General features: G+C 41.4%; 2 protein-coding genes across 14 annotated transcripts in view; both read left to right on the top strand.

Moving 5' to 3' along the window:
• Positions 1-13,817, top strand: part of CFAP206 (cilia and flagella associated protein 206) — a 32,657-nt gene extending 18,840 nt beyond the window's left edge. For 9 of the 11 annotated variants that reach the window (XM_079939761.1, XM_079939760.1, XM_079939763.1 and 6 more), the window contains 6 exons: positions 115-234; positions 1,386-1,584; positions 3,689-3,829; positions 6,943-7,136; positions 9,093-9,236; positions 13,386-13,817. In XM_079939761.1, coding sequence (XP_079795887.1) covers positions 115-234; positions 1,386-1,584; positions 3,689-3,829; positions 6,943-7,136; positions 9,093-9,236; positions 13,386-13,616 — 1,029 coding nt within the window. In that variant the 3' untranslated portion in view covers positions 13,617-13,817. The remainder of the gene's footprint in view (positions 1-114; positions 235-1,385; positions 1,585-3,688; positions 3,830-6,942; positions 7,137-9,092; positions 9,237-13,385) is intronic. The other 2 variants (XM_079939766.1, XM_079939765.1) reach the window with 2 other exon arrangements.
• Positions 13,818-23,695: 9,878 nt separating this feature from the next.
• SLC35A1 (solute carrier family 35 member A1) overlaps positions 23,696-24,761 on the top strand; it is a 28,115-nt gene continuing 27,049 nt past the window's right edge. Inside the window, exon 1 of one of the 3 annotated variants that reach the window (XM_079938819.1) lies at positions 23,696-23,981. In XM_079938819.1, the coding sequence (XP_079794945.1) occupies positions 23,966-23,981 (16 nt within the window). In that variant the 5' untranslated portion in view covers positions 23,696-23,965. The remainder of the gene's footprint in view (positions 23,982-24,761) is intronic. The other 2 variants (XM_079938818.1, XM_079938820.1) reach the window with 2 other exon arrangements.

Genomic DNA, 24,761 nt, shown 5'->3' on the forward strand with positions numbered 1-24,761 from the left:
GCTCTTACTGAGCTTACTTTCAGGAGATGTGGGGAGCAGGTAGGGCTTAAAACATACATAATGTTTGTAGTAAAATTATAAAAATAATGAATGCCAATTATGTTGTCTTCACAGTCGGATATAATTACTTGTGCTCAAGAAGTGGAAATGATGATAAAGCAGTTAGGAGCCCAACTGGAACAATTACAATTTACTGTAAAATCAAAGACGGCTGTCCCAACATCACAAGTCTTTGTAAGCATTTGTCATCCACTTTGACCTTGTTTAAAAGTGAATGTACTTTTAAGTCCTATAAAGTTGGATCAGAAGTAATTTTAATTTTATTTAATTACTAAAAATATAATATTAGCTTTATATGAGGTGATCCTGTTGTTTTTGGTTATTTTGTAGTAATAATCATATAACCAGGATGTTATAAGTTGGCTTCCCTTGGTAGGCCATTGCTACTCAGCGGAGCGCAGATATATATTATAATAACCATAATAACAGTATTATCTGTGGCAGCAAAAATAATCCATAGTGCAGTGTTGAAAACGTTTTTACAGTAGCTGGTTAAGAAATTGCCTTCAGCACAGAGGTGATGTAACTTGTGACCTTTCTGAAAAGACAGGTAAAATCACTTTGTTTACCAGGCCTGCACTTATTCTGACTTTCTGATTATCTGTACCACCCTATGGGCAAATCTGGGAGCCCCAAAGAAGTACAAGATGTACGTGCAGTATTTTATAGAGCATTTTGAGTCTCTGATCATTTTCTGTAATCATTCCCAACATTTGACTTTAAAAGCCTGGAAACAAAAGGCTAAGTTGTTTCACTTATAAGTAGGGCCAGGGCCTGATTAATTTTTTATTTGTTGTGTAAGTCAGTGACCTTTAATATGAATAAAAAATACTTTATGTCACTGACACAAAATCTTTAACTTATAAGCTCACAAGAAATGGCCCAAAAAAAAAAAAAAAAAAAAGAAATGGCCCAAGATGTATCCCTAGACTTTCCAAGTTCTTTTGAATTGTAACTGAGCCAGATAAATCTAATTATAATGAGTCATATTTAGCTTTTTTTAAAAAAAGCTGTTTTCCCCTAGACCTTTTGAGGTGAAGCGTCCATGAATGTTTTTTAGGTGATCATGTGTATTTGGCTTTTTTGAGTAAACTATTACTGGCAATCATACCAAAATAAAATGCTTTGATATACAAGTTTATTTTCTCATAATTTATGAGTCCAATTTCTACTGAGATTCTGTCATCTAATTTCATGAGACTTTTACTTGTCTTACGGGAGAATTAATCTCTTTACAAACAAAAATTTGTACTTATTTTTAAGAGTAGAGTGTTTTGTAATTTTATTAAACAGTGATATTTTGAAAATTTTTGTCTCTTCCTCAGCCCATCTTCATTGCCCTTTCCAATCTGTGGACTAGCTTTCAGGATGAAGCTGTTTTGATTAGCATCCTCAGTAATTTATCTACTCATCTTGAGCCATTTCTGGGGACTCATGAACTGTTCTTTCCTGAGAAAGTGATGCAAGCTCTTCTTGATGGAGTGACTGTGAAAACTGATGCGTGTAGAATGAAAGAGCACATGGGTAACAGAAATCATGCATTATTTCCTCTTCCTCTTAAAATTACCTCTAGAATAAACTCACTCTTTTGTTTTAAAAGTTTCAGGTGTATCTTTCTGATAAAGTTTTGAATATCTTTCTTGATTGTAAGATTGCTAATGTTCATTATAGAGAATATGGAAAACAGAAAATATATAAACTGAAGAGTTTGCTATCCAGCAATAACCATTCCTAGTGTTATTGTTAGTGTTTTGGTTAACAATGATTTCCTGTGCTTATAGGTTTCTATTGTAGTCTTAGTGATTTTATTATCGGTTTGTAGTAGAAAAGGATATTAATCCTTGCTATATTTGTTGCAAACAAAGCTCCATTTCTTTGGAATGCTATTTGCCAACCCCAGATTCAGGTGGAAATTTATAAATCAATAAATGTTATCCCTATAAAATTGAGCTTATTTTAGGGCCTTTAAGAGATGCATTGATTCTTAAAGAAAGGCTGTCTTTATCAATAAACTTCCTTTTACTTGTTTAGTCCCTGCTGTCTTATTAAAGACAACTCAAAATTCATGAGAAATGTCAAAATAGAGTCTGGGATTTGAATTGTTGCCTAAAAAGAAAGTTTATCCAGAAAGTGAAATTAGATCATTGACTCTCCAAATTTCCTTTTCACATTCTGGTTGTGTAAAGGCAAAAAATAACCCAGTGGCAGGGAAGGAATAAAGATGCAGATGTAGAGAACGGACTTGAGGACATGGGGGTGGGGGGAGGGGGAGGGGGAAGCTGGGACGAAGTGAGAGAATGGCATGGACATATATACACTACCAAATGTAAAATAGATAGCTAGTGGGAAGCAGCTGCATAGCACAGGGAGATCAGCTCGGTGCTTTGTGACCACCTAGAGGGGTGGGATAGGGAGGGTGGGAGGGAGATGCAAGAGGGAGAGGATATGGGGATATATGTATACATATAGCTGATTCAATTTGTTGTACAACAGAAACAAACACAACTTAGTAAAGCAATTATACCCCAATAAAGATGTGAAAAAAAAAACGTAGCGGTAATTTGCATTCTTAAATTATTAGAATACATAAAATCTGAAAATGAAATCAGAGAGACTCAAAAACATCCTTCCAGTTAGTTTTTCCTACTTTTTTCATTTTGTTAAAACAGCATATCTGTGCAAATACTAAATGAAACTGAAAAATTAAAGTCACTTCAGCAGTAGATATTAAACTCAACTATATTGGCAAGACGTGCCATTTCCTACTATAAGTCAAACGTTTTTATTCACTAGAACACAGTTTATCAAGTTACTGCTCCAGGGAATTGGGAGACCCAATGTTCTTTTTTTTTTTGGAAGAGCTTTTTGTTTTTTTTACATCTTTATTGGAGTACAATTGCTTTACAATGGTGTGTTTGTTTCTGCTTTATAACAAAGTGAATCAGTTATACATATGTTCCCATATCTCTTCCCTCTTGCGTCTCCCTCCCTCCCACCCTCCCTATCCCACCCCTCCAGGCGGTCACAAAGCACCGAGCTGATCTCCCTGTGCTATGCGGCTGCTTCCCACTAGCTATCCTCACCACATCTCATCACCGTTTGAGGCGTTCAGGCATATCAGGAAAAAAGAGTGAAGAAGGTCTGTTTTCTCCAAAGTATGCATTTACTTCCAGCTGTAGCCACGGGGTCACTTGTAGTGTCTGCTGTTTGGATACAGAGCCAGAAACAGAAGTGTAGGTCGCACTGCAAAAGTAAGAACCTCGGGGATCAATGTTTTATTAATTCGCGTTTTTATTTGCGTAAAAAAAATCGGCAAAACTAGGAAGACTTTTTAGAAGTGTGAAGAATAGAAAAGTATATCCTCTGTTACCAAAATTACTAAGAGATGTTTCCTTGACTCTTTCTGCTCAGAACATTCTCAGTTGTTTAAAGAACTGACAGTCCTAGTATATAAGCATCATATTCAAAGTATTTTGCCACCTCGCATATTATTAAGAGCTACGCTGTCTTGAATGAAGTTAATTCATCTCTGTTTTAGTCACATAGTAGCCGGTCTCTTCTGCTCGTTTCCTGGGTGGTTTACTCTTCCCACTGAATGTGGTTTTTCTTGTGCTCCTTTTCGTTTTAGAAGAGAGAGTAAATCTGGCGGATTTCAGAAAACTAGAATGGCTTTTCCCAGAAACAACAGCCAATTTTGATAAATTGTTGATTCAGTATCGAGGATTTTGTGCTTACACATTTGCTACAACAGATGGTCTTCTTCTTCCAGGTATATCATTGGAAATAATACTGTCCTCCCTTCTCCAATTTTTTCTTTAAATGATGTGTCCTCATTGTCACTCACTCACTCACTTTGTAAAATTTTATGGACTCTAATGGTGAACTAGGAAAGGAGCTACAGAGATGACCTAAATGCAATATTTATCTTTGAAGTGCTCGCATAACCCGATAGACTGACATAAACAAGAAATTACAATACAAGCGATAAGTGATGGAATGTGTATATAATGAAATATGGATGCTACAGCATCATAAAAGGGGGATGACTCATATGTCGATGAAGGATTTCAGGAGTGTTATGTGGCATTCCTAAAATAGATCATCTTCCAAAGTGATTACTTGAAAGCGCAACAGTTTGACTGATATGTTTATTAAACAATATTCTTTGTCACTTTATGGTTATATTCCGTTAACATAGATCAGGATTTCTGTATAAGGACATGGCCAGTATTTTATCAAGTACAATTTTTTATGATGTATATATTACTAGAACTTCTCTAAAGAGAAAATCAGAAATTGAGATGAAATAAATTATTATCCAAAAAGTACCATGTGAATTGGTAATAGAATTATTACAAAGAATTATTGGGATTGTGTGTATACAGGCTAGAGAACATACACACTGACTCATTTTTTTTTTATGGTAGAGATTTTTTCATTATGCGAGTAATAAAAGGTTTACCTTGGGAGAACTGAGAGAATAGTATTCTGAGGTCCTGTGAGGGTCACTGACAGGAGAAAACAATCAAGAGCCGTGAAGAAGTAAAAAGCAATAGAATGGAGATGATTTCTTTCTCCCCTTCTCTTTTTTTTCCTTCCCTTCGCTCCCCCCCACCCCAAATCTCTCTCTCTCTGCCTCCACAAATAAGAAGGGAAGGGAGTCATGAGAGACACAAACACAGAAACATGGATGTGGGGTGACACAGAGGTAGCATGATGTGGTTGGAAAAGCTATGGGCCAAGATTGGGAGAGCCTGGTTTATTTTTCTTTTTTAATATTTATTTATTGTTTATTTTTGGCTGTGCTGGGTCTTAGTTGCGGCATGCGGAATCTTTTTTTTTTCATTGTGGCACGTGGGCTTCTTAGTTGTGCATGCGAACTCTTAGTTGCAGCACACATGTAGGATCTAGTTCCCTGGCCAGGGATGAACCCCGGGCGCCCTGCACTGGGAGTGCGGAGTCTGAACTGCTGGGCCACCAGGGAAGTCCTGGGAGAGCCTGGGTTCTACTCCCCGTTGTTCCATTAGTAAACAGAGTAACTTTCAGCAAATATCTTGTCTTTTGTGGACCTCAGCTTCCACGTCAGGAAAAGAAGGACCAACTAGGAGGTCTGTTTGGTCCCTTCCAGCTCCTACCAACTATGATTCTAAGAAAGGGGGAGAAAGAGAAGAAAAGTAGAAGGGCTTGAGGGGCTTTGCGTTTAGAATCCTCTCAGAATCAGCTAGCCTGGAGACTTTATTTCTACGTGCTACAATATTTCCTGGGCACCAACCACCTGCACTGCCTCGGAGGAATCCCGTGAGAGTCCCTCCTTCCTCGGAACTGCAGGCCACAGGGCTTGAGTCCCCGGGTAATGCTGGGGCTTACCAGGCAGGGTCCTTTTCAGATGACATCACTGACTCTACTGCTCACCTCTCGTTCCCTTGTGCACTGCTCTAGCCCCACTGGCCTTCTTGCTGTTCTCGAACATTCCGAGCTCACTTTCACCTCGAATCTTTTGCACTTGCTATTCCCTCTACTTGGACAGCTCTATTCCCCCACAGCTACATATCTTGCTCCCTCATGTTATTCAGCCTTCTCTGATCACCCAACTTAAAATGTCAATCTCGCCCTTCTTCCTTTTACTATGTATTTAACCTGCTTTGCTCACTTGTTTTCTGTAGCACTGATCACTCTCTGGGCTATGGTATATTGATTCATTTCTTTTCTCTGTATCCTCAGTGCCAAGAACAGGGTCAGTAAATATTCGTTGAATAAGTGAAAGAATAAATAAATAAGACAGTGTTACCGTTTCCTATATAATTCCCACAAACTGTGGATACTTATAACCCATATTTTATGTAGTATCTTTTCATAGTGGGAGATACTTTCTAACATGCAAATGTACATTTTGGAACAGATGTTTCATTTTTGTAGTTCTTACAGAATTATTTTAAAAACTGTGCTTCTAGTAGTTAGTTTAGTTTAAGGAGATTTGAAAAACCTGCTAGATGATTAAGTGGCTTCTCATAAAAGATTTTTTTTTTTTTTTTTTTTTTGCGGTACACGGGCCTCTCACTGTTGTGGCCTCTCCCGTTGTGGAGCACAGGCTCCGGACACACAGGCTCAGCGGCCATGGCTCACGGGCCCAGCTGCTCCACGGCATGTGGGATCTTCCCGGACCGGGGCACGAACCCGTGTCCCCTGCATCGGCAGGCGGACTCTCAACCACTGCGCCACCAGGGAAGCCCTCATAAAAGATTTTTAAACAACTTATATCTGGATAGTGAAATATTTTTAGACAAAATCATAATTTAAAATTTAAAAATATGGGATTTCCTGATGGTCCAGTGGTTAAGATTCCATGCTCCCAGTGCAGGGGGCACAGGTTTGATCCCTGGTCGGGGAACTAAGATCCTGCATGCTGCATGGTGTGGCCAAAAAATAAAATAAAATAAAATAATTAAAAATGTATAAAATAAATTTTATTTGAATTTTATGTAAAATATAATTTAACAAAATATAACTTAAAATTGCTAGTTGTAACATTTTAGCTAATAAAGACATAAGTGATATGTTAAAAATAGAGTGTATAGGGAATGGTTCTACGAATGTATTATAAACATAGAATCAGTATTTCATATCTTTTTTTAACAATATATTTATTTATTTATTTGGTTGCACCAGGTCTTAGTTGCGGCAGGTGGGCTCCTTAGTTGCGGCTCCAGGGCTCCTTAGTTTTGGCATGCAAACTCTTAGTTGTGGCATGCATGCGGGATCTAGTTCCCCAACCAGGGACCAAACCCAGGCCCCCTGCATTGGGAGCACAGAGTCTTATCCACTGCGCCACCAGGGAAGTCTCAGTATTTCATATCGAATTCAATTCCTTTTCTTAATTTTCAGGAAATCCAGCAATTGGAATTTTGAAACATAAAGAAAAGTATTACACTTTCAATACCAGAGATGCTGCATATTCATTTGCAGAAAATCCTGAAAATTACATTGATAAAATTAGAGAAAAAGCCAAAAAAAATGCAGAATTGATTCAGCTACTGGAACTTCATCAACAGTTTGAAACCCTTATTCCAAATTCTCAGGTAAGCAGGGTTGGCATTTTAAGAATTCATGACATTTAAAAGTGTAGTTAATAAAAAAAAGTTACGTTTTGCTGTAGAATGGTCCCCCAAGTCCAGGCAAGAGACAGGGTCAGAATGAGGGCCTTTACAGGTTATCTGAAAGGGGTTCACATCTGAAGATGGAAACTAAGGAAATCCACAAAGAATAAATGAAAACAGGACAAGGAGTTAAATTGATGAATTAGACTGGAAAAATCTGAGAGAGCAAGACTACATTTAGATAAATAATTGGAACTACAGTATTTCCTTATCTAAAATGGAAGGAGCTTAGCACAAATAACATAGGTGGTAACTTAGGCTCAGAACTGTAAAATAATTTAACAGGTTTAAATTGCAGTAGTCTGAAAGGCCACAAAATGGATCTGAAGGTGTGTTTCTGTGTGTGTGTGTGTGTGCCGATTCCTTAATTCATTCAGCAGACACTTACTGAGCCGCTTGCTGTGCACCAGGCATGATTCTGGGCACAGTGAACAAAGCAGGTAGCAACCCCTGCCTGCACGGGGCTCACATTCTACCACTGTGTATCCTTGTTTCCTTCCTCTTTGTCTCTCATTTGTACTGTTCACATTTTAATTGCTCTTTCTGTCATCCTCTCTTGTTTAATTTACCTCTTTTAAACTCACTAAACTAAAACCCCGCAATACATGGTTTATAAATGGTTTGTGTTTGTTATATTTATCAACATTTTGACAGTGAAGCAGGTGGGTGTGGATACGACTGACCAGGTTGGCAGGGATCCCAGCAGTGACTGGTAAGAGGACGATGGGGCTGGTGACAGTGAGGAACAGAGGATGGTCTGAACACTTGGGCAAGAAGACTGACATCCAGCCAAGGACAACTAGGTCAGAAGGGGGCAGCTGTTGGCACTCTTGTTCTCATACCACACTGCCAGTCTGTTGATGTGATGCTCCAGCTGCCCTTTTAAGATAGCACAAAGACAATGAAAGGCTAGAAGCAGATAACCAGGAAGGTGTGCTGTGTGTAGATACTTGTCTATTAAAGAACAGTTTTCCTCTACATATCTGGTCTTGTTTTTCCCTTTCTGTGTACTTAATCCTGTGTAATTAATCCTTCACTGACCTTTAATACCTATGGAAGTGAGTATTCTTTCTTCATATTTCAATGCTGTATTCATTATTTTTTCTTGCCATTTACTTGCATAATATTGTAAATTATCTTTTCAGCATCTTTTTACCTACCTAAGTATATCATAAGATCATTTTGAAGGCAAAAATTATATCTTACGCTCAATGGTAGGCGTTCAGTAATCATCTGTTTCTTGATTTGGGGAAAGAAGTTCATCTCTTGCCCCTCCTCTTTACTAGGACTTGAGTTTCTTAAACCTCTGCCACCCGCTCTAGCAACTTCATTTCCAGCATAATCATAACTTGTTTCGCCTGGAATCACTGAATACTTAATATTTTAATAGTGAGCTTCTGGGTGCTTTGGCAGAAAGATGAATCTATTCCACTAAAAGAGATAATAATCTGCTGTGTATGCAGAGCTTGAGTTTAAGATATCTTCTAAAGATGTTCTGATACTTTAAACAAATGTGATGTATACCTAATCTTTAATAGCTATCCTAAACTTCTGTCCATTTCCAGTAAGGTATTCACTTATGCTCCCCACTGTGAACATTGGAGCGGGACATTTGACTTGGGATGAGTGATGTTAGGCTTTCTCCTTCCAAAATACACCTCTTACATTAAGTTCAAAAAATCAGGCACAAATTCCTAATGCCTGGGAAAGTAATTACATTTGGCTCGCTAATTATGAACTTTTTAAATTTTGCTGGTATTTACAAGTATGTTTCATGTTGTTTTCCCAATATTTTGTCAATTTTAGCTAAATATTTCAGTTATCTGTAAATAATGTTTATTTTTTACAAATATTAATTACAAAACTCCACTTCTTTAGATGAAAGAGGTTGACAAACATTATATAAAACCAATTGCAAAGTGTGAAAGTAGCACACAGACGGATACACATTTATTGCCACCAACAATTGTGAGATCATATGAGTGGAATGAATGGGAATTAAGAAGAAAAGCTATAAAATTGGTTTGTAACAATATTTTCTAAAATTATTTATAGGTTGGGGAATTTTAATATGTTGTTACTCATAGAGTTGGTAAGCTAAATTATTTATATAAAATAGTGAGTTGTACACAGTTTTTTTGCTAAAATAAAAATAATTAGTATAATTTATAATTTTCCAGCTTTACATTGTAAGATTATCTTCTAGGTTTTTTTTTTTAATTAGTTTACTTATTTATTTTTGGCTGCATTTGGTCTTTGTTGCTGCGCGTGGGCTTTCTCTAGTTGCAGCGAGCGGGGCCCACTCTTTGTTACAGTGCAAGGGCTTCTCATTGTGGTGGCTTCTCCTGTTGCGGAGCACGGTCTCTAGGCATGTGGGCTTCAGTAGTTGTGGCACACGGACTCAGTAGTTGTGGCACGTGGGCTCAGTAGTTGTGGCGCACGGGCTTAGTTGCTCCGAGACATGTGGGAATCTTCCCGAACCAGGGATCGAACCCGTGTACCCTGCATTGGCAGGTGGATTCTTAACCACTGCGCCACCAGGGAAGTCCCTATCTTCTAGTTTTAAGCATATATAGAAATACAGAAGCATGAAACTGCTCTCAAATTATATCAGCCAGTAACTAGAACAATGATAGTTGCTATCTTTCTATCTCCTTTTCTCAATCTCTACTCTGTCTCTCTACTGATGTATATAATAGTTTTAATTAATTGTGCTCAAATACTATAAGGTGCTAGTATTTGAAGCCCTGCAGCTTCCTCTAATCATTTGAAGCCCTGCAGCTTCCTCTAATCATTTGAAGCCCTGCAGCTTCCTCTAATCATTTGAAGCATACCCTTCTCTTTCTTGGACTTTTTTTTGAGGAGCAGAATGTTACTGCTGTTATAGCACAGATACAGTCCCCTCTTATTGTCAACTTGTTCTCTCCAGACGTCTCACTTGTCCTTCTGATTCGCAGTCATCTTAATCACAGTAGGTACCTACCCTTGAAGCCTTCTTTGAAACTCTCATCCCTATCTGACTCAGTGGAATTTCCCCCCACTCTTCCTTTTGATAGTATCTGGTCATTTTAAACAACAAATATTTATAGTGTGAAGGAACAAGCTCTTTTTATAACTGTAGCCTTTTCTCAGTGTATTTTATCCAGCTCTTTAATGGAAATCAGGTGTGGAAATAAAGGAAGACTACTCAAATGAGAACAGAGGCCATTTATTCGAAGCTTGCTATATCAAGGGAGCCAGTCACCATCACTTGTGTTTGGCAGAGACTCAAAGTTGGGGAGAGGAGTGAGAAAGTTTTATAGTGAAAAAGGGGAAGGCTTCAGGTATTCCTCTGACTGGAGGATGTTGACAGGGGAAACTGGAGGCGGGCTAACTAGCAGCGGGCGATGTGTGTGGGGGGTATCTTTTGTGATTGGTTTAGTGAGCATATTTGGCTTTCTCTAGTTGGTCCAGAGATGGAAGGGGAGACAGCAGGAAAAAAAAAAATAGGGCTGTTCTGCTCTTCTGAGCTGATTGCTACAGCTACCGAGGTTGTGGTTTGGCTTCCAAGACTGGTTGCTGCAGAGGTGTGGGTTCGAGTTCTGTTATCATATAAGGTCCAACCTAGGTCCGTTTGTATATTCAGTCTCTCTTTTCACTAACCACATCATTTCCCTTGCCACCCTCTCTGGTGGCAGCTTTTCAGTCCCCTGATTTCTCAAGATGAGGAAGGTTCAGCTTCCTGGAATATTTTCCAGATCAGCGGTCCCCAACCTTTTTGGCACCAGGGACCAGTTTCATGGAAGACAGTTTTTCCACGGGGGAGGTGGGGGATGGCTCAGGCGGTGATGGGAGCGATGGGGGCGATGGGAGCGATGGGGAGCGATGGGGGCGATGGGGAGGGATGGGGAGCGATGGGGAGCGATGGGGAGCGATGGGGAGCGATGGAGAGCGATGGGGGCAATGGGGAGCGATAGGGAGTGATGGGGGTCGATGGGAGGCGATGGGGAGCGATGGGGGCGATGGGGAGCGTTGGGGGCGATGGGGGCGGTGGGGAGCGATGGGGGGCGATGGGGAGCGATGGGGGCGATGGGGGCGATGGGGGGCGATGGGGAGCGATGGGGGGCGATGGGAGGCGATGGGGAGCGATGGGGGCGATGGGGGCGATGGGGGGCGATGGGGAGCGACGGGGGCGTTGGGGAGCGACGGGGGCGATGGAGATGGGGGCGATGGGGAGCGATGGGGGCGATGGGGGCGATGGGGAGCGATGGGGACGATGGGGAGCGATGGGGAGCGATGGGGACGATGGGGAGCGATGGGGGCGATGGGGAGGGATAGGGGACGATGGGGGGCGATGGGGAGCGATGGGGGCGATGGGGGGCGGCAGATGAAGCTTCGTTCGCTCGCCTGCCGCTCACCTCCTGCTGTGCGGCCCGGGTCCTAACAAGCTGCGGACTGGTACTGGTCCTCGGCCCAGGGGTTGGGGACCCCTGTTCTGGATCATTGTTCCATTAGCATTCTTACCATTTACTCTTCTGTAGTTCATGAAGCTCCCATTCCCTGCATTCTTTTCTGTTATCTATCAATACTAGACTCACTTGAGCTCATCAGATGTATACTGGGTAATGTATATATATCCTACCACCTTGTTCTTCAGGAACTAATAGTCTAGCAAGTGACATTGATACACTAAAAATATTTTAGTATCTCTTGGTAAGTGGTATAACAGAAGTGAAATAAAAATTGTGCCCCATTGACTTAGGTGACATTTTAAGTTGGTCTTGAGATACACATAGACAAAGGAGAAGAGAGGAGTGATGGTTGGACAGGATATGGGAGGTATAGGTGGCAGATTAGGTCTGGCCTGGAAATGTTAAGAGAATGCGGTGTTCAATGGGGCTGAACCTCATACTGACTGGACCCCCCTGTCTTCTCACTCCTCGACTTCATTCTTCTTCCCACCTTAGATGGAATTATCCCCTAGAATTGCAGCATGTTGAATGCCAGCTCCCCATGTATTACCAACATGACCTGTTGATAAGACAAAGCTGAATATATGGCTTAGAGCTGTAACGGAACCACCCTTCAGCAGAGCTTTGCAATGTCTCAGAGGGGGAACAGCAAGGTCGGGATTTATTGAGACTTTGAAGTTTGGTTGAAGGCAGGTCTTTTGATGCCTGGGCTCAGTCAGGGGATGTGTTGGGGGCCTGAATTGGGTTGTAAAGATTATGAAAAAGCAGTCCAGGATTGATGGGAATAGCAAGGTGAATCTTCAGGCAAGGGACGCAGAGTCTTAGGGCTTCTTCTGTGTGTTAATGCTTACCACTGAAGAGTCATGCAGCTTTCAGAACATGCATCATGTTCTGTAATGAACAATCAAGTTATGTGCTTTGGCAAGAGTCTCTTGGAATAATAAAATTATGCTAGCGAAGACAAAGGAATAGCAAAGTCCTGTTAATGTAGACAATAAGCTGTGTGTGGGAGAAGTAGTTTTGGTTCTCAGTCACCTGCAGTGTCTCAAACGCTGAAATGTTTCCTCTAATTCCAGGTCTCTCCTTCTTAACTCACATGCTGTAATCCCTTCTGAGTTTTTTCCTTGGACTTTACCACAACTTCAATAAAACTCTTATTCTCTTTTTTTATAAACTCCTCCTTGCTTCCCAGCCTGAGCAAACTGTTTAATCTCATGTTTAGTTGTAATCCATAAAAGGAGTAAGCATAATGTAGAAAAATGTAAAGTATTATCTGGAAACATCAGAGCTTTTTATATTAGAAGTTTTGGGTGAAGCCCATTTAGGTAAGACAATGGAAATCTTAAATTGTTGTCTTTTAAAAAAATAAGCCAAGAATGGTGGGAAAATCCAAGTTATATGACTCTCAAAGTATAATAATGAATGAATTATTATATTAACAAAGAATTGAGCTCACTGTAGGTTTGAATCTGTGTGTTCTCTCTTTGGGTCCATTTTCATTATTTAATCTATTTTCCTACTTCTCAGCCAAGGGTATTTATTTTCTGTTATGTTCTAAATTTTCCAGTGTTTTAATGTTTTGCAGAAACATGCTATGTTGCAGGACTAATTTCTTTGTGGATTGAGATGAAAAAAAAAGGCCGATACTAACTGGTACCTGACAGTATTTTATTTGTTCTTTAGAGAAATGTTCATTCCTGTGTATTCTCTTTCTACTTAGGCCAATTTGCGTCGGAAAGTTACTCACTCGGTACAGACTGATCTTAGTCACATGAGAAGAGAAAATTGTTCCCAGGTGTACCCTTCAAAGGATGCTAGCACACAGTCAATGAGGGAAGCCAGCAGCCAAGTGCCCCGGCCCCAGATTTATGTAGCTGGTTTCCGCGGGGGCCATACCAAGACCACCTGTGAAATCAAGGTGAACTTAACTAGAGCCATTGATGAAACCTAGTTAGAGACCACACTTTTAACGTAGATACCACTAAATTGTGAACAATGGCAAATATTTAAAAGTATTTTTGCATCCATGAAAATTAGCTAATTTTGTGGGGCTGGCACGTTCATTGGTGGTATGAATGTTTTTGGGTTCTCACCCATGTGCACTGTCAAACTGCTACAACAAATGAAAAATCGTTTTCTGTAATACATTTTTCATTCTATTAAAATTGCAAAGTAAAACTCTGTCCATTCCTCTTTGACTTGTAAGAAAAAGTTTGGCAGCATTAAGACTGAAATTATTAGATATTAATATAAGATGATTAGATAGTAATATATATAAGATTGTTATGCATGGGATAGAAATTTATTTAGATAACTTTTTATATATTGATATAAGATTATTGTACCTGGGATAGGAGTTTATTTCTAAAATCATATTTAATGTTGAACATTAAAAATTTAAACCATAATCAATATTTTCAGCTTCATTAGCTATTAAATGCACCATGGATTAAATTGATATGTAATAAGACCTCACTAATTTGGAACAGTTGGAACAAAGATCCACATGATGTTTTTATTTTTTTAAATTTTATTTTAAAAAGCATTTATTTATTTTTATTATGTATTTTTAAAAATTTATTTTGGCTGCACTGGGTCTTAGTTGAGGCATGCAGGATCTTCGTTGTGGCATGCGGGATCTTTAGTTGCAGCATGCGGACTTCTTAGTTGTGGCATGTGGGGGGCATGTGAACTCTTAGTTGCGGCATGCATGCAGGATCTAGTTCCCTGACCAGGGGTCCAACCTGGGCCCCCTGCATTGGGAGCGCGGAGTCTTACCCACTGGACCACCAGGGAAGTCCCACATGATGTTTTTTAAAACCTGGAAATTTTACATGGAATCTGGATTCTGGCCCCTTGAAAAGATCGGCGTATCTAGCAGCACTCGGCCAGCATTCCTGTAACTAGTAGCTTTGCCCTTTCGTAGGGCAGGTACTTCTGGTTTTAATTCTTGCTGCCTTACGGGTCTCCTACTTCACTCCTTTGACCTATTTGCCTAACTCCATAGGTTGTGTTTAGGGCCCCTGTCAATTACTGATAGCCAAATTTTAGAGCTGTTGTTTTGTTGCTGCCTTACACACTCCCAATACCTAAGCATGGATAATGAAGTCTCTCAGGCAGAGGGCCTGTTAAGCCTGGGGCAGGGGGTGTCATTTATATTTAGCACATATTTTTGGCTTAGGTGACTCTTACTAAGGTGTTTGTATAATTTATTTTCTATGTAGGTTAAATGTTACTTATAATATGATATGCTTCAAAATCCATTTTTCTCAGATACTATAAAGGTAAACTTCAAACAGATCTACTTCTAAGTTGTCATGATTTTCATACCTGTAGTTTAATTTTTTTACTGAAGTATAGTTGATTTACAATGTGTTAATTTCTGCTGTACAGCAAAGTGATTCAGTTATCCATATATCTACATCCTTTTTTATATTCTTTTCCATTATGGTTTATCACAGGATATTGAATATTGTTCCCCGTGCTCTACAGTAGGACCTTGTTGTTTATCATACCTGTAGTTTAAAAATGAAGTTAAAGATGGGCTGGCTGGCTGTTGAGGCAAGGCCTGGGGGTGGGGTGGAGTGGACATGGGGTTGGGAGGGCTCTGTACCTGAAGAGGGTGGTTACAGCTAATACTAAACTTTGCAAATTCAGGAATTTGATTTTACCTGTTCTAATCAACCCTCCTTTGATTCTGCAAGATTTTTAAACACAGAAAAGGATGGCTGATAAGCCACAATTTGGGGTTACCAGGTTAGGGCTGAAAGTAGAATTGCCAAGTGCATAAAAATACCACATACTATATGAAAAGCTAAACATCAGAAAGTCATCTGGTAAGTACAACAGAATGAGAATGCAGGGAGCTAGATCAAACGGTAAACTCATCTTCTCCCAAGACCTCCACTGTCTACCCAAGCCCCATCACTCTCTAAAGATTTCCAACCATATGTTGGACCCAGTGTCAGTCGGTTACCCCCATTTCAGCAGGTCACAGGCCGAACTCATTTCCTCTACCGAACTTGTTTCTCTCTCTGTATTTCCTTCTGTGGTCAAAGGCATCGCTACCTACTCAGTAGCATAAATTAAAAACTTCTGGATTGTCTTTCTCACACAGCCCCTGCATTTAACTAGTCACCAAGCCCTGTTGACTTGGCTTCATCTGCCTTTGGGAACCGTGTCTCCCTATTCTCACTGCTATTGCCGTAGTTTAGGACTTAGTCCTATTGCCTGATTCATCGGCGTAACTTTTCTAACACACAAATTTGATCAGGTCACCTGGCTTCCTCCCCTACAACCTTCGCTTCCCTTGTTTAAAAAGACACTTTTCCATTATCTGGGGGATAAAAACTCCTTGCCATATTCTATAAGACTTTTCATATATATCCATGTATCTTCCAGTTTCATTTTCTGCCCCCTCATGCTCTCTGCACACACTACACATACAGGCAAATGGAGCCCAAACTCTTCGAGTGTGTTATGGTCTTTGATACCATCCCTCTCTGTGCTTGCTTGTCACTCTGTCCCCTGGAATGTACTCCACAGACACCCTCAGGAAATCTGTTTGTCCCCATGAAATCTGTTGATCAGACTTTACTTTTTCAATGAAGGTTTTCCCCATCACCTTTGAGAGAATTAATTGCTCTTCCTTTGGGTTTTCATTGGATTTTATTCATATTCTTATTATAACACTTGAAGTAAAAAGGTCTATATGTGTTCATCTGTATTCTCCCTGTTAGACTGTGCATTTCTTGAGAGTTGAACTGTGTTTTAGCCATTCTTATATCCCTGGTATTGTTATAGTACCTTGTTGGATGAATGAATTTTAAAAGAAAAGGAATGAAAGAAAGGACAAACTGGAAGCAGAGTACTGGTTGAGTGATTATTCTAATAGTCAAGGTGGTAGTTCAGTCGCAAAGTAGTTTTTGGAAAAGAGGGAGAAAAACTGAGAGGCAAAGTAAGAACATCTATGGGGAAGGTGGTGGGAAATAAAGTTGGATAAGCAGGGTTGTATAGATTTTGGAGGACTCTGAAAGCCAGGCAGAGGAATGTGTTGCGTTCCTGTAGTAGGATATTAGAAAACTGTGGCAGATTCTTGAACAGAAGATCCATTGTGGAAGGGAGATACTGGAATTGGGGAGATGGTGAGGAAGCTGTTACAAGAGTTAGGGCATTGCAGTAATGGAAGACATGAAGGCGCAAATGTGAGATTTAATGAAGGGAATCTAACATTCCAGGGAAGGGAAGGGAAAATCAAAGTCTCTACCCTAGGGTTGCTAGGAAACAGAGGATAATTGAGAAGAGGAACTGGTTGGTCAAAAAAGATAATGTGTTCGGTACTGGAAATTTTGAGTTTAAGAAATGACAAAGATAGTAAAGCAGAGGTGACTGGAATTTGATCTGGAGATAGATAATTTGGGGGATCATCCCCAACGAATGGGGATGGAATGAGGAGGAAGAGATAAGACAGAGGAACAGTCAGAAGAGTAGAAAAAGACGTAAAGGAATCTCTGTGATTATGGAAGTAAAGTCTAGGTCTACTACTTATTAGCTGTGTTATTTAATATCTCTCCGCTGCAGTTTCTTCATCATAAAAACTGGTGTAATAACATTTCCCAACTCATTGGCTTGTTGAGAGGATTAAATGAGTTAGTTAACACGTGTAAAGCATTTGTCTGGTAAGTGCCTTGTCATTGTTAGCCAGGAGAGAAGCCCCAGTGTTTCATTTCTGCTGCATTCCCATCCTCGTTTTCCCCGATTTCTGTTTTCTAGCTCTTAGTGCCTAGAATAATGCTGGCACATTAGGACTTTTAGTAAATGTCTGATGAACAAACCCAAGAGAATGAGGAATGGAGTTGGCAGCGGCTAAGCTGTTTTAATAGAGTTGGCTTGAGTAGAAATAAGATTGCAGCCAGCGAAGCAGAAAATTGTACAACTAAGTACAAAGTACTTACCAGGGACTGGCAGGAAAAGAGAAACGGGATTATGGTAACTAAAAATGGAAGCAGAGGCAAGGGAGAGTTAAGCTCAAATGAGAAATGTTTAGATACTGATGATTTTTACTCATATTTAACTCTTTTAGTTCAGACACTGAATTGTACATTGTCTCTTTGTATTTTTTTTTTTTTTTTTTTTTTTTGCGGTACGCGGGCCTCTCACTGCTGTGGCCTCTCCTGCTGCCGAGCACAGGCTCCGGACGCGCAGGCTCAGCGGCCATGGCCCACAGGCCCAGCCGCTCCGCGGCATGTGGGATCCTCCCAAACCGGGGCACGAACCCGTGTCCCCCGCATCGGCAGGCGGACTCTCAACCACTGCGCCACCAGGGAAGCCCTTGTCTCTTTGTATTTTAAAACAAATTTTCTCAATTCTAAAATGCAACAATTCTTCTGGCTTCTCTTTAGTAATTTTATACCGTAGGAAAGAGTTGTTTTAAAATAATAACCTAGCAAATTGGCTTTGGATGTTTTCTTAATAGCAGAATGAGAATAATATGCTTAATCTCACTCTGTCTACAGTTGGAGATTTGTCCACACAGTTCTTTATGGTTAATGGTTTACTGTACTTTAGACCTTACCACTTTTAGTAATCTATTATACAGCTACCATAGTTGAACTACAGCCTCCTTAAGCCTTTTGGCATTTGCTTCCTGCACAGTCTTCTTGTTTAATGAATGAAGTTCACACTTTTATATGCTTTGTTACTAATGGAGACATAGTGGGCTTCCTTTCGCACAGTTCACTGAGACTAGGGTAGCCCTGATACCAGAGCAGAGATAGAAGTGAGCAGGGTATCGAGACAAACGCTGCAGTTTGATAGTGACAATCACTGGGGTCTCAAATGGTCTCAGATGGATAGTGAATATCACTGGGGTCTCAAATGGAAACAGTAACGGCTGCTGTAAGGTTATTCCATCATCAGGCAAATGAGCTTATGGCTCACATGTTGGAGATGGCTGCTCCTTGCCCTAACCAAGGTTTGTCTAGAAAACTAGGCATACATAAAAGAAACACATTCAACTGACATTCGCCCTCGAAGACTTAGGATAATTAGAAATGAGAAAGTAAAAACTAGCTTCAACTAAGAATATTATAAATATCTGCTTGGCCATTCATTGGGCTGGGATAACGAGCACAGAAATCCCAGCTGCAGAGTTAACAGGACATAACATACCTCTCAAGGATATGCTACAGTTGTAAAGTATAATAACAACCCCCTTTTCTAAGTGTCTGCTTTCTATTTCACTGAAAAATTTTGTTCTCTAAAATCGTATGCTACTAGGAACCTTGCTGTTGAAATTGTATCAGTAAGAATGAAACACTCCTTCCTTGCTTGAAGGATTTAAGTCACTTTGACACAAAGAAGCAGCCTCAGTTTCCAACCTAGGTGCAAAGCCTTCATTTAAGGGGCTCCTGAATACAGCAGTCCACATCTATAGTAACTTCAGAGTTTCCAAGAAACAGGATCCTGAGACTGTTCTGCAGTCCAGATCTGATGTTGAGTTTTTCACACACAGCCCTGCTTTGAAGCTATCAAAATATTGCTGCTTTTTATTTATTTATTATTTAACATCTTTATTGGAGTATACTTGCTTTACAATGGTGTGTTAGTTTCTGCTTTATAACAAAGTGAATCAGCTATACATACACATATATCCCCATATCTCTTCCCTCTTACGTCTCCCTCCCTCCCTACCCCACCCTTCTAGGTGGTCACAAAGCACCGAGCTGATCTCCCTGTGCTATGTGGCTGCTTCCCACTAGCTATCTATTTTACATTTGGTAGTGTATATATGTCCATGCCACTGTCTCACTTCGTCTCAGCTTACCCTTCCCCTCCCCGTGTCCTCAAGTCCATTCTCTACGTCTGCGTCTTTATTCCTGTCCTGCCCCTAGGTTCTTCAGAACCACTTTTTTTTTTTTTTTTTAGGTTCCATATATATGTATTAGCACACGGTATTTGTTTTGCTCTTTCTGACTTACTTCACTCTGTATGACAGACTCTAGGTCCATCCACCTCACTACAAATAACTCAGTTTTATTTCTTTTTATGGCTGAGTAATATTCCATTGTATATATGTGCCATATCTTCTTTATCCATTCATCTGTTGATGGACACTTAGGTTGTTTCCATGTCCTGGCTATTGTAAATAGAGCTGCAATGGACATTGTGGTACATGACTTTTTGAATTATGGTTTTCTCAGTGTATATGCCCAGTAGTGGGATTGCTGGGTCATATGGTAGTTCTATTTTTAGTTTTTTAAGGAACCTCCGTACTGTTCTCCATAGTGGCTGGATCAATTTACATTCCCACCAACAGTGCAAGAGGGTTCCCTTTTCTCCACACCCTCTCCAGCATTTGTAGATTTTTTGATGATGGCCATTCTGGCTGGTGTGAGGTGATACCTCAATGTAGTTTTGATTTGCATTTCTCTAATGATTAGTGATGTTGGGCATCCTTTCATGTGTTTGTTGGCAATCTGTATATCTTCTTTTTTTTTTGCACTTTGCGGGCCTCTCACTGTTGTGGCCTCTCCCGCTGTGGAGCACAGGCTCTGGACGCGCAGGCTCAGCAGCCATGGCTCACGGGCCCAGGCGCTCCGCGGCATGTGGGATCCTCCCGGACCGGGGCACGAACCCGTGTCCCCTGCATCGGCAGGCGGACTCTCAACCACTGCGCCACCAGGGAAGCCCTGTACATCTTCTTTTGAGAAATGTCTATTTAGGTCTTCTGCCCATTTTTGGATTGGGTTGTTTTTTTGATATTGAGCTGCATGAGCTGTTTGTAAATTTTGGAGATTAATCTTTTGTCAGTTGCTTCATTTGCAAATATTTTCTCCCATTCTGAGGGTTGTCTTTTTGTCTTGTTTATGGTTTCCTTTGCTGTGCAAAAGTTTTAAAGTTTCATTAGGTCCCATTTGTTCATTTTTGCTTTTATTTCCATTTCTCTAGGAGGTGGGTCAAAAAAGGATCTTGCTGTGATTTATGTCATAGAGTGTTCTGTCTATGTTTTCCTCTAAGAGTTTTTTTTTTTTTTTTTGCGGTACCCGGGCCTCTCGCTGTTGTGGCCTCTCCCACTGCGGAGCACAGGCTCCAGACGCGCAGGCTCAGCGGCCATGGCTCACGGGCCCAGCCGCTCCGCGGCATGTGGGATCTTCCCGGAGCGGGGCACGAACCCACGTGCGGGGCACGAACCCACGTGCATCGGCAGGCGGACTCTCAACCACTGCGCCACCAGGGAAGCCCCCTCTAAGAGTTTTATAGTGTCTGGCCTTACATTTAGGTCTTTAATCCATTTTGAGTTTATTTTTGTGTATGGTGTTAGGGAGTGTTCTAATTTCATTCTTTTACATGTAGCTGTACAGTTTTCTCAGCACCACTTATTGAAGAGGCTGTCTTTGCTCCATTGTATATTCTTGCCTCCTTTATCAAAAGTAAGGTGACCATATGTGTTTGGGTTTATCTCTGGGCTTTCTATCCTGTTGCATTGATCTATATTTCTGTTTTTGTGCCAGTACCATACTGTCTTGATTACTGTAGCATTGTGGTGTAGTCTGAAGTCCGCAGGCCTGATTCCTTCAGCTCTGTTTTTCTTTCTCAAGATTGCTTTGGCTATTCGGAGTCTTTTGTGTTTCCATACAAACTGTGCAATTTTTTGTTCTAGTTCTGTGAAAAATGCCGTTGGTAGTTTGATAGGGATTGCATTGAATCTGTAGATTGCTTTGGGTAGTATAGTCATTTTCACAATGTTGATTCTTCCAATCCAAGAACATGGTGTATCTCTCCATCTGTTTGTATCACCTTTAATTTCTTTCATCATTGTCTTATAGTTTTCTGCATACAGGTCTTTTGTCTCCTTAGGTAGGTTTATTCCTAGGTATTTTATTCTTTTTGTTGCAAAATATCACTTCTTTTTAAATTTCACCTAACTCCATTCTTCGCCCACATTGTATAACTCTGTTTTTCCTTTGTTTCCTGAGACTTCCCACAGTTATTCTGGTGTGCAGTCTCTCTTGCTGGAATGAGCCAATAATCCTGACTCTGTCTGACTATAGGTTTGTCCCTGGTGGTTTTGGGCTGATCACGTTAGGACAAGGGCATCAAAATCTAGTCAAGGCTTATGGCAATGGAGTAGAAAGTCTTCACAGGCAATGAAAATTTACATGAAAGCTGGGGTTCAGCAGCAGGATATGTATGTGAACCAGAAATGCCACAAAACTGGCCCCAAAGCATTTTACCCACCACCCTAATTATGGGGTGTGTGTGTGTGTGTGTGTGTGTGTGTGTGTGTGTTTAATACTATTCTCCCCCAGAAGGAACCATAGCTTCTTGAAGTGTAGTTGATTCCATGGCCTAGGACAGGGAAGAATGAAGATTGGCCTGGAACCTGGAACGTGGAAATCAAAAATGCTTCAAAAAGCTTGTGCAGATTTAAAGGAGTAGGCTTACAGGGACCATACTGGGACAATTTGAGTGTCCAGAGGAGAATAATTATAGTTAATTGAAGTAAGTTGAGACTATCATGATACCCCAAAATGGGAAGAGATAAATAAACTGTACAGAGCAGTAGTTACAAAACAAAAGAAGAAATGTCTGATAGAATATTTTTAATTTTCACAATTAATTTCAAGTACACATATGAATTTTTGTTTAAGTGTACGTATAAGAAATACACAGCATGGAACTGAATAATTCCATAAGTGAGAACTGTACCAATTACAGGAAGAGGTGATCAGCACCAGTGAGCACACATACACCAGGCAGAGGGAAGATCCAACACTGTTCCAAAGTGAGATTAATCCAATGTCTGACTATATAAACTGTGATCACCTTCTGTGAGCCCCTTCTGATATTAATGTGATGCTAATAAGGAATGAAAAATATTCCAATAATGTAGACTATATATCTATATCTATGTATATAATGATAAGACAATGGTATATAACATTGACCACCCAAACCTTTAAAAAATCATTTTGGAGAAAGATCATGCCATAGAAGGTGTAGGCTGCTGGGCATCTCAGAATCTTGTACCCATGTTCCTGTAAGAACTGAGGTACTTACATAGTATTTTTAATCCACATATCTTGAAGACCATTCATTTTCCAGAGAATTATTTCTAACATCACTTATGCTAATTAATATGCTTCAGTGAACGTGGAGATCATAGCAATTGAAGTAAATGCCTGTTGATATGTCTTAATGTTTTCGGAGCCCTTTCGTTGTGCGAAGATCGTGCAGTTAGCATGTCTGGCTAGGTAAACATAATGATAATGCTGACGATGAGATCACAGGCACAAGACTTCTGAACAATATGTAATATAAACTATACAGTAAGTCTCCTACATACGAACGAGGTCTGTTCCGAGAACATGTTTGTAAGTCCAATTTGTTCGTAAGTCCAACAAAGTTAGCCCAGGTACCCAACTAACAAAATCGGCTATAGAGTACTGTAATAGGTTTATAATACTTTCACACAAATAATACATAAAAAACAAGCAAAAAATAAAACATTTGAAACCTTATAGTACAGTATCTTGAAAAGTACAGCAGTACAGTACAACAGCTGGCATATACGCGCTGGCATCAAGTGAACAGGCAAGAAGAGTTACTGACTGGAGGAGGGAGAGGAGGTGGGAGATGGTAGAGCTGAAGGATCGTCAGCAATAGGAGAGGGAGGGCAAGCTGCAATTTCACTCACGCCTGGGGTTGATGGAATGCACGTTCGCATCTTTGAAAGTTCGCCACTTGAAGGTTGGTATATAGGGGAATTACTGTAAGTTTAAATAAGAGGTAACAAAGGAGTTTCATGGAAGTTACAGAAGTTGCCAACGCTGTCGAAAGAAGTTTCTGTTACTTTACGAGTTCTTGGAGGTGCTACAACAGCTTTGCCAGGCACGAATCCCTAAGTCTAAGCCCAGTTCCTATTTGCCGCCCAGTCACCTGGTGAGGACTACAGCTCCCAGAAGGCAACGCTCCGCTCCCTTGACTCCTGCTTCCTTAGCCGGCCGGGAGTTGTAGTTTACAAGAGAGCGCCTTGGAACCGAGTTTTACGCACTCGTCAACATAGACTGGGCGGAATAGGCCTCTCCTCCATCCGGATCCTCCCGTTTTCCGCAGCCTTCCGATTCATTAGCCTAATCTTTGTGCTTGGCTGGGCGGGAATCCGTGGCTGGTCGGCCGGCGAGGCGCTCTAGGCCGAGCGGCTTTCGTCTCTATGACCCCAGGAGGCGGTCCCCGGTGTCCTGCGCAGCGCGCGCGAAGCGGGAGCGCGTCAGTTCCGCGCGGTGCTGTCGGGGAACCATGGCTACTCAGAGAGGTGAGGCCGGGGGCTGCTGGGACTGGGGACTTGGGACCCCGCGGGGGGCGGTGGCGAGCGGGCGTCAGCGCTGGTCTGCGCCTGTCGGCGGCCGGCCATCCTCCGCGCCCGCGGGGCTCTGGGGCCCAGGGGCCAGGCCGGGGCGTCGGGCAGCAGGAGTTTGTGTTGAGCCGCTCTCGGGCTTGAGCGCGCGCCGCCGCCGCTCGTGGCAGTGCGGGGCAGCCAGCCTCCCACTGCGGCTGCCTTCCTCGCGGCGTACTCCGCGATGGACAGTTCGGCGGCCCGAAACTGCGCCTGCCTCGACGAGTTGGCAGTGGGTGGGAACCGAATTCAGACAGACCCGGCGAGGGGCCGGGGCGCAGGTGCGGGGCTGGAGACGCATCACCCAGCGGGAGGCAGGATCGGTTTCTGTTCTGGCCGGGGTCACCGCGGCTGCTGTCTCCGCTGCGCCTCCTGCCCTAGGATGCACAGAGGCATAAGGGCATGCTCCGGGTGCAGAGCCTAAGCAGCGGCTGGGCCACGTAACAGCCACTAAAAACATCATTGGGGCATTAAAATAGCATTGCAGCCCTAACGAGGTGGAGAAAGCAGTCGTTAACAGAGTTACTTCCAAGGAGAATGTTGTATGTTGTTAGAAGGAATACTTTGATATTTTGCCGGAGGGGTGGGGCGAGATCCACTCCCCCGCCCCCTTCCCCAGGGATAGCACATTAGAGTAATACTGTTTGATGACTAATTGCCATTTCGTGAGGGTGAGTCTGATTAACTCCGCAGCACTTC

This window comes from Stenella coeruleoalba (genome assembly GCF_951394435.1).
Source record: "Stenella coeruleoalba genome assembly, chromosome: 12".
Taxonomy (NCBI): Eukaryota; Metazoa; Chordata; class Mammalia; order Artiodactyla; family Delphinidae; genus Stenella; species Stenella coeruleoalba.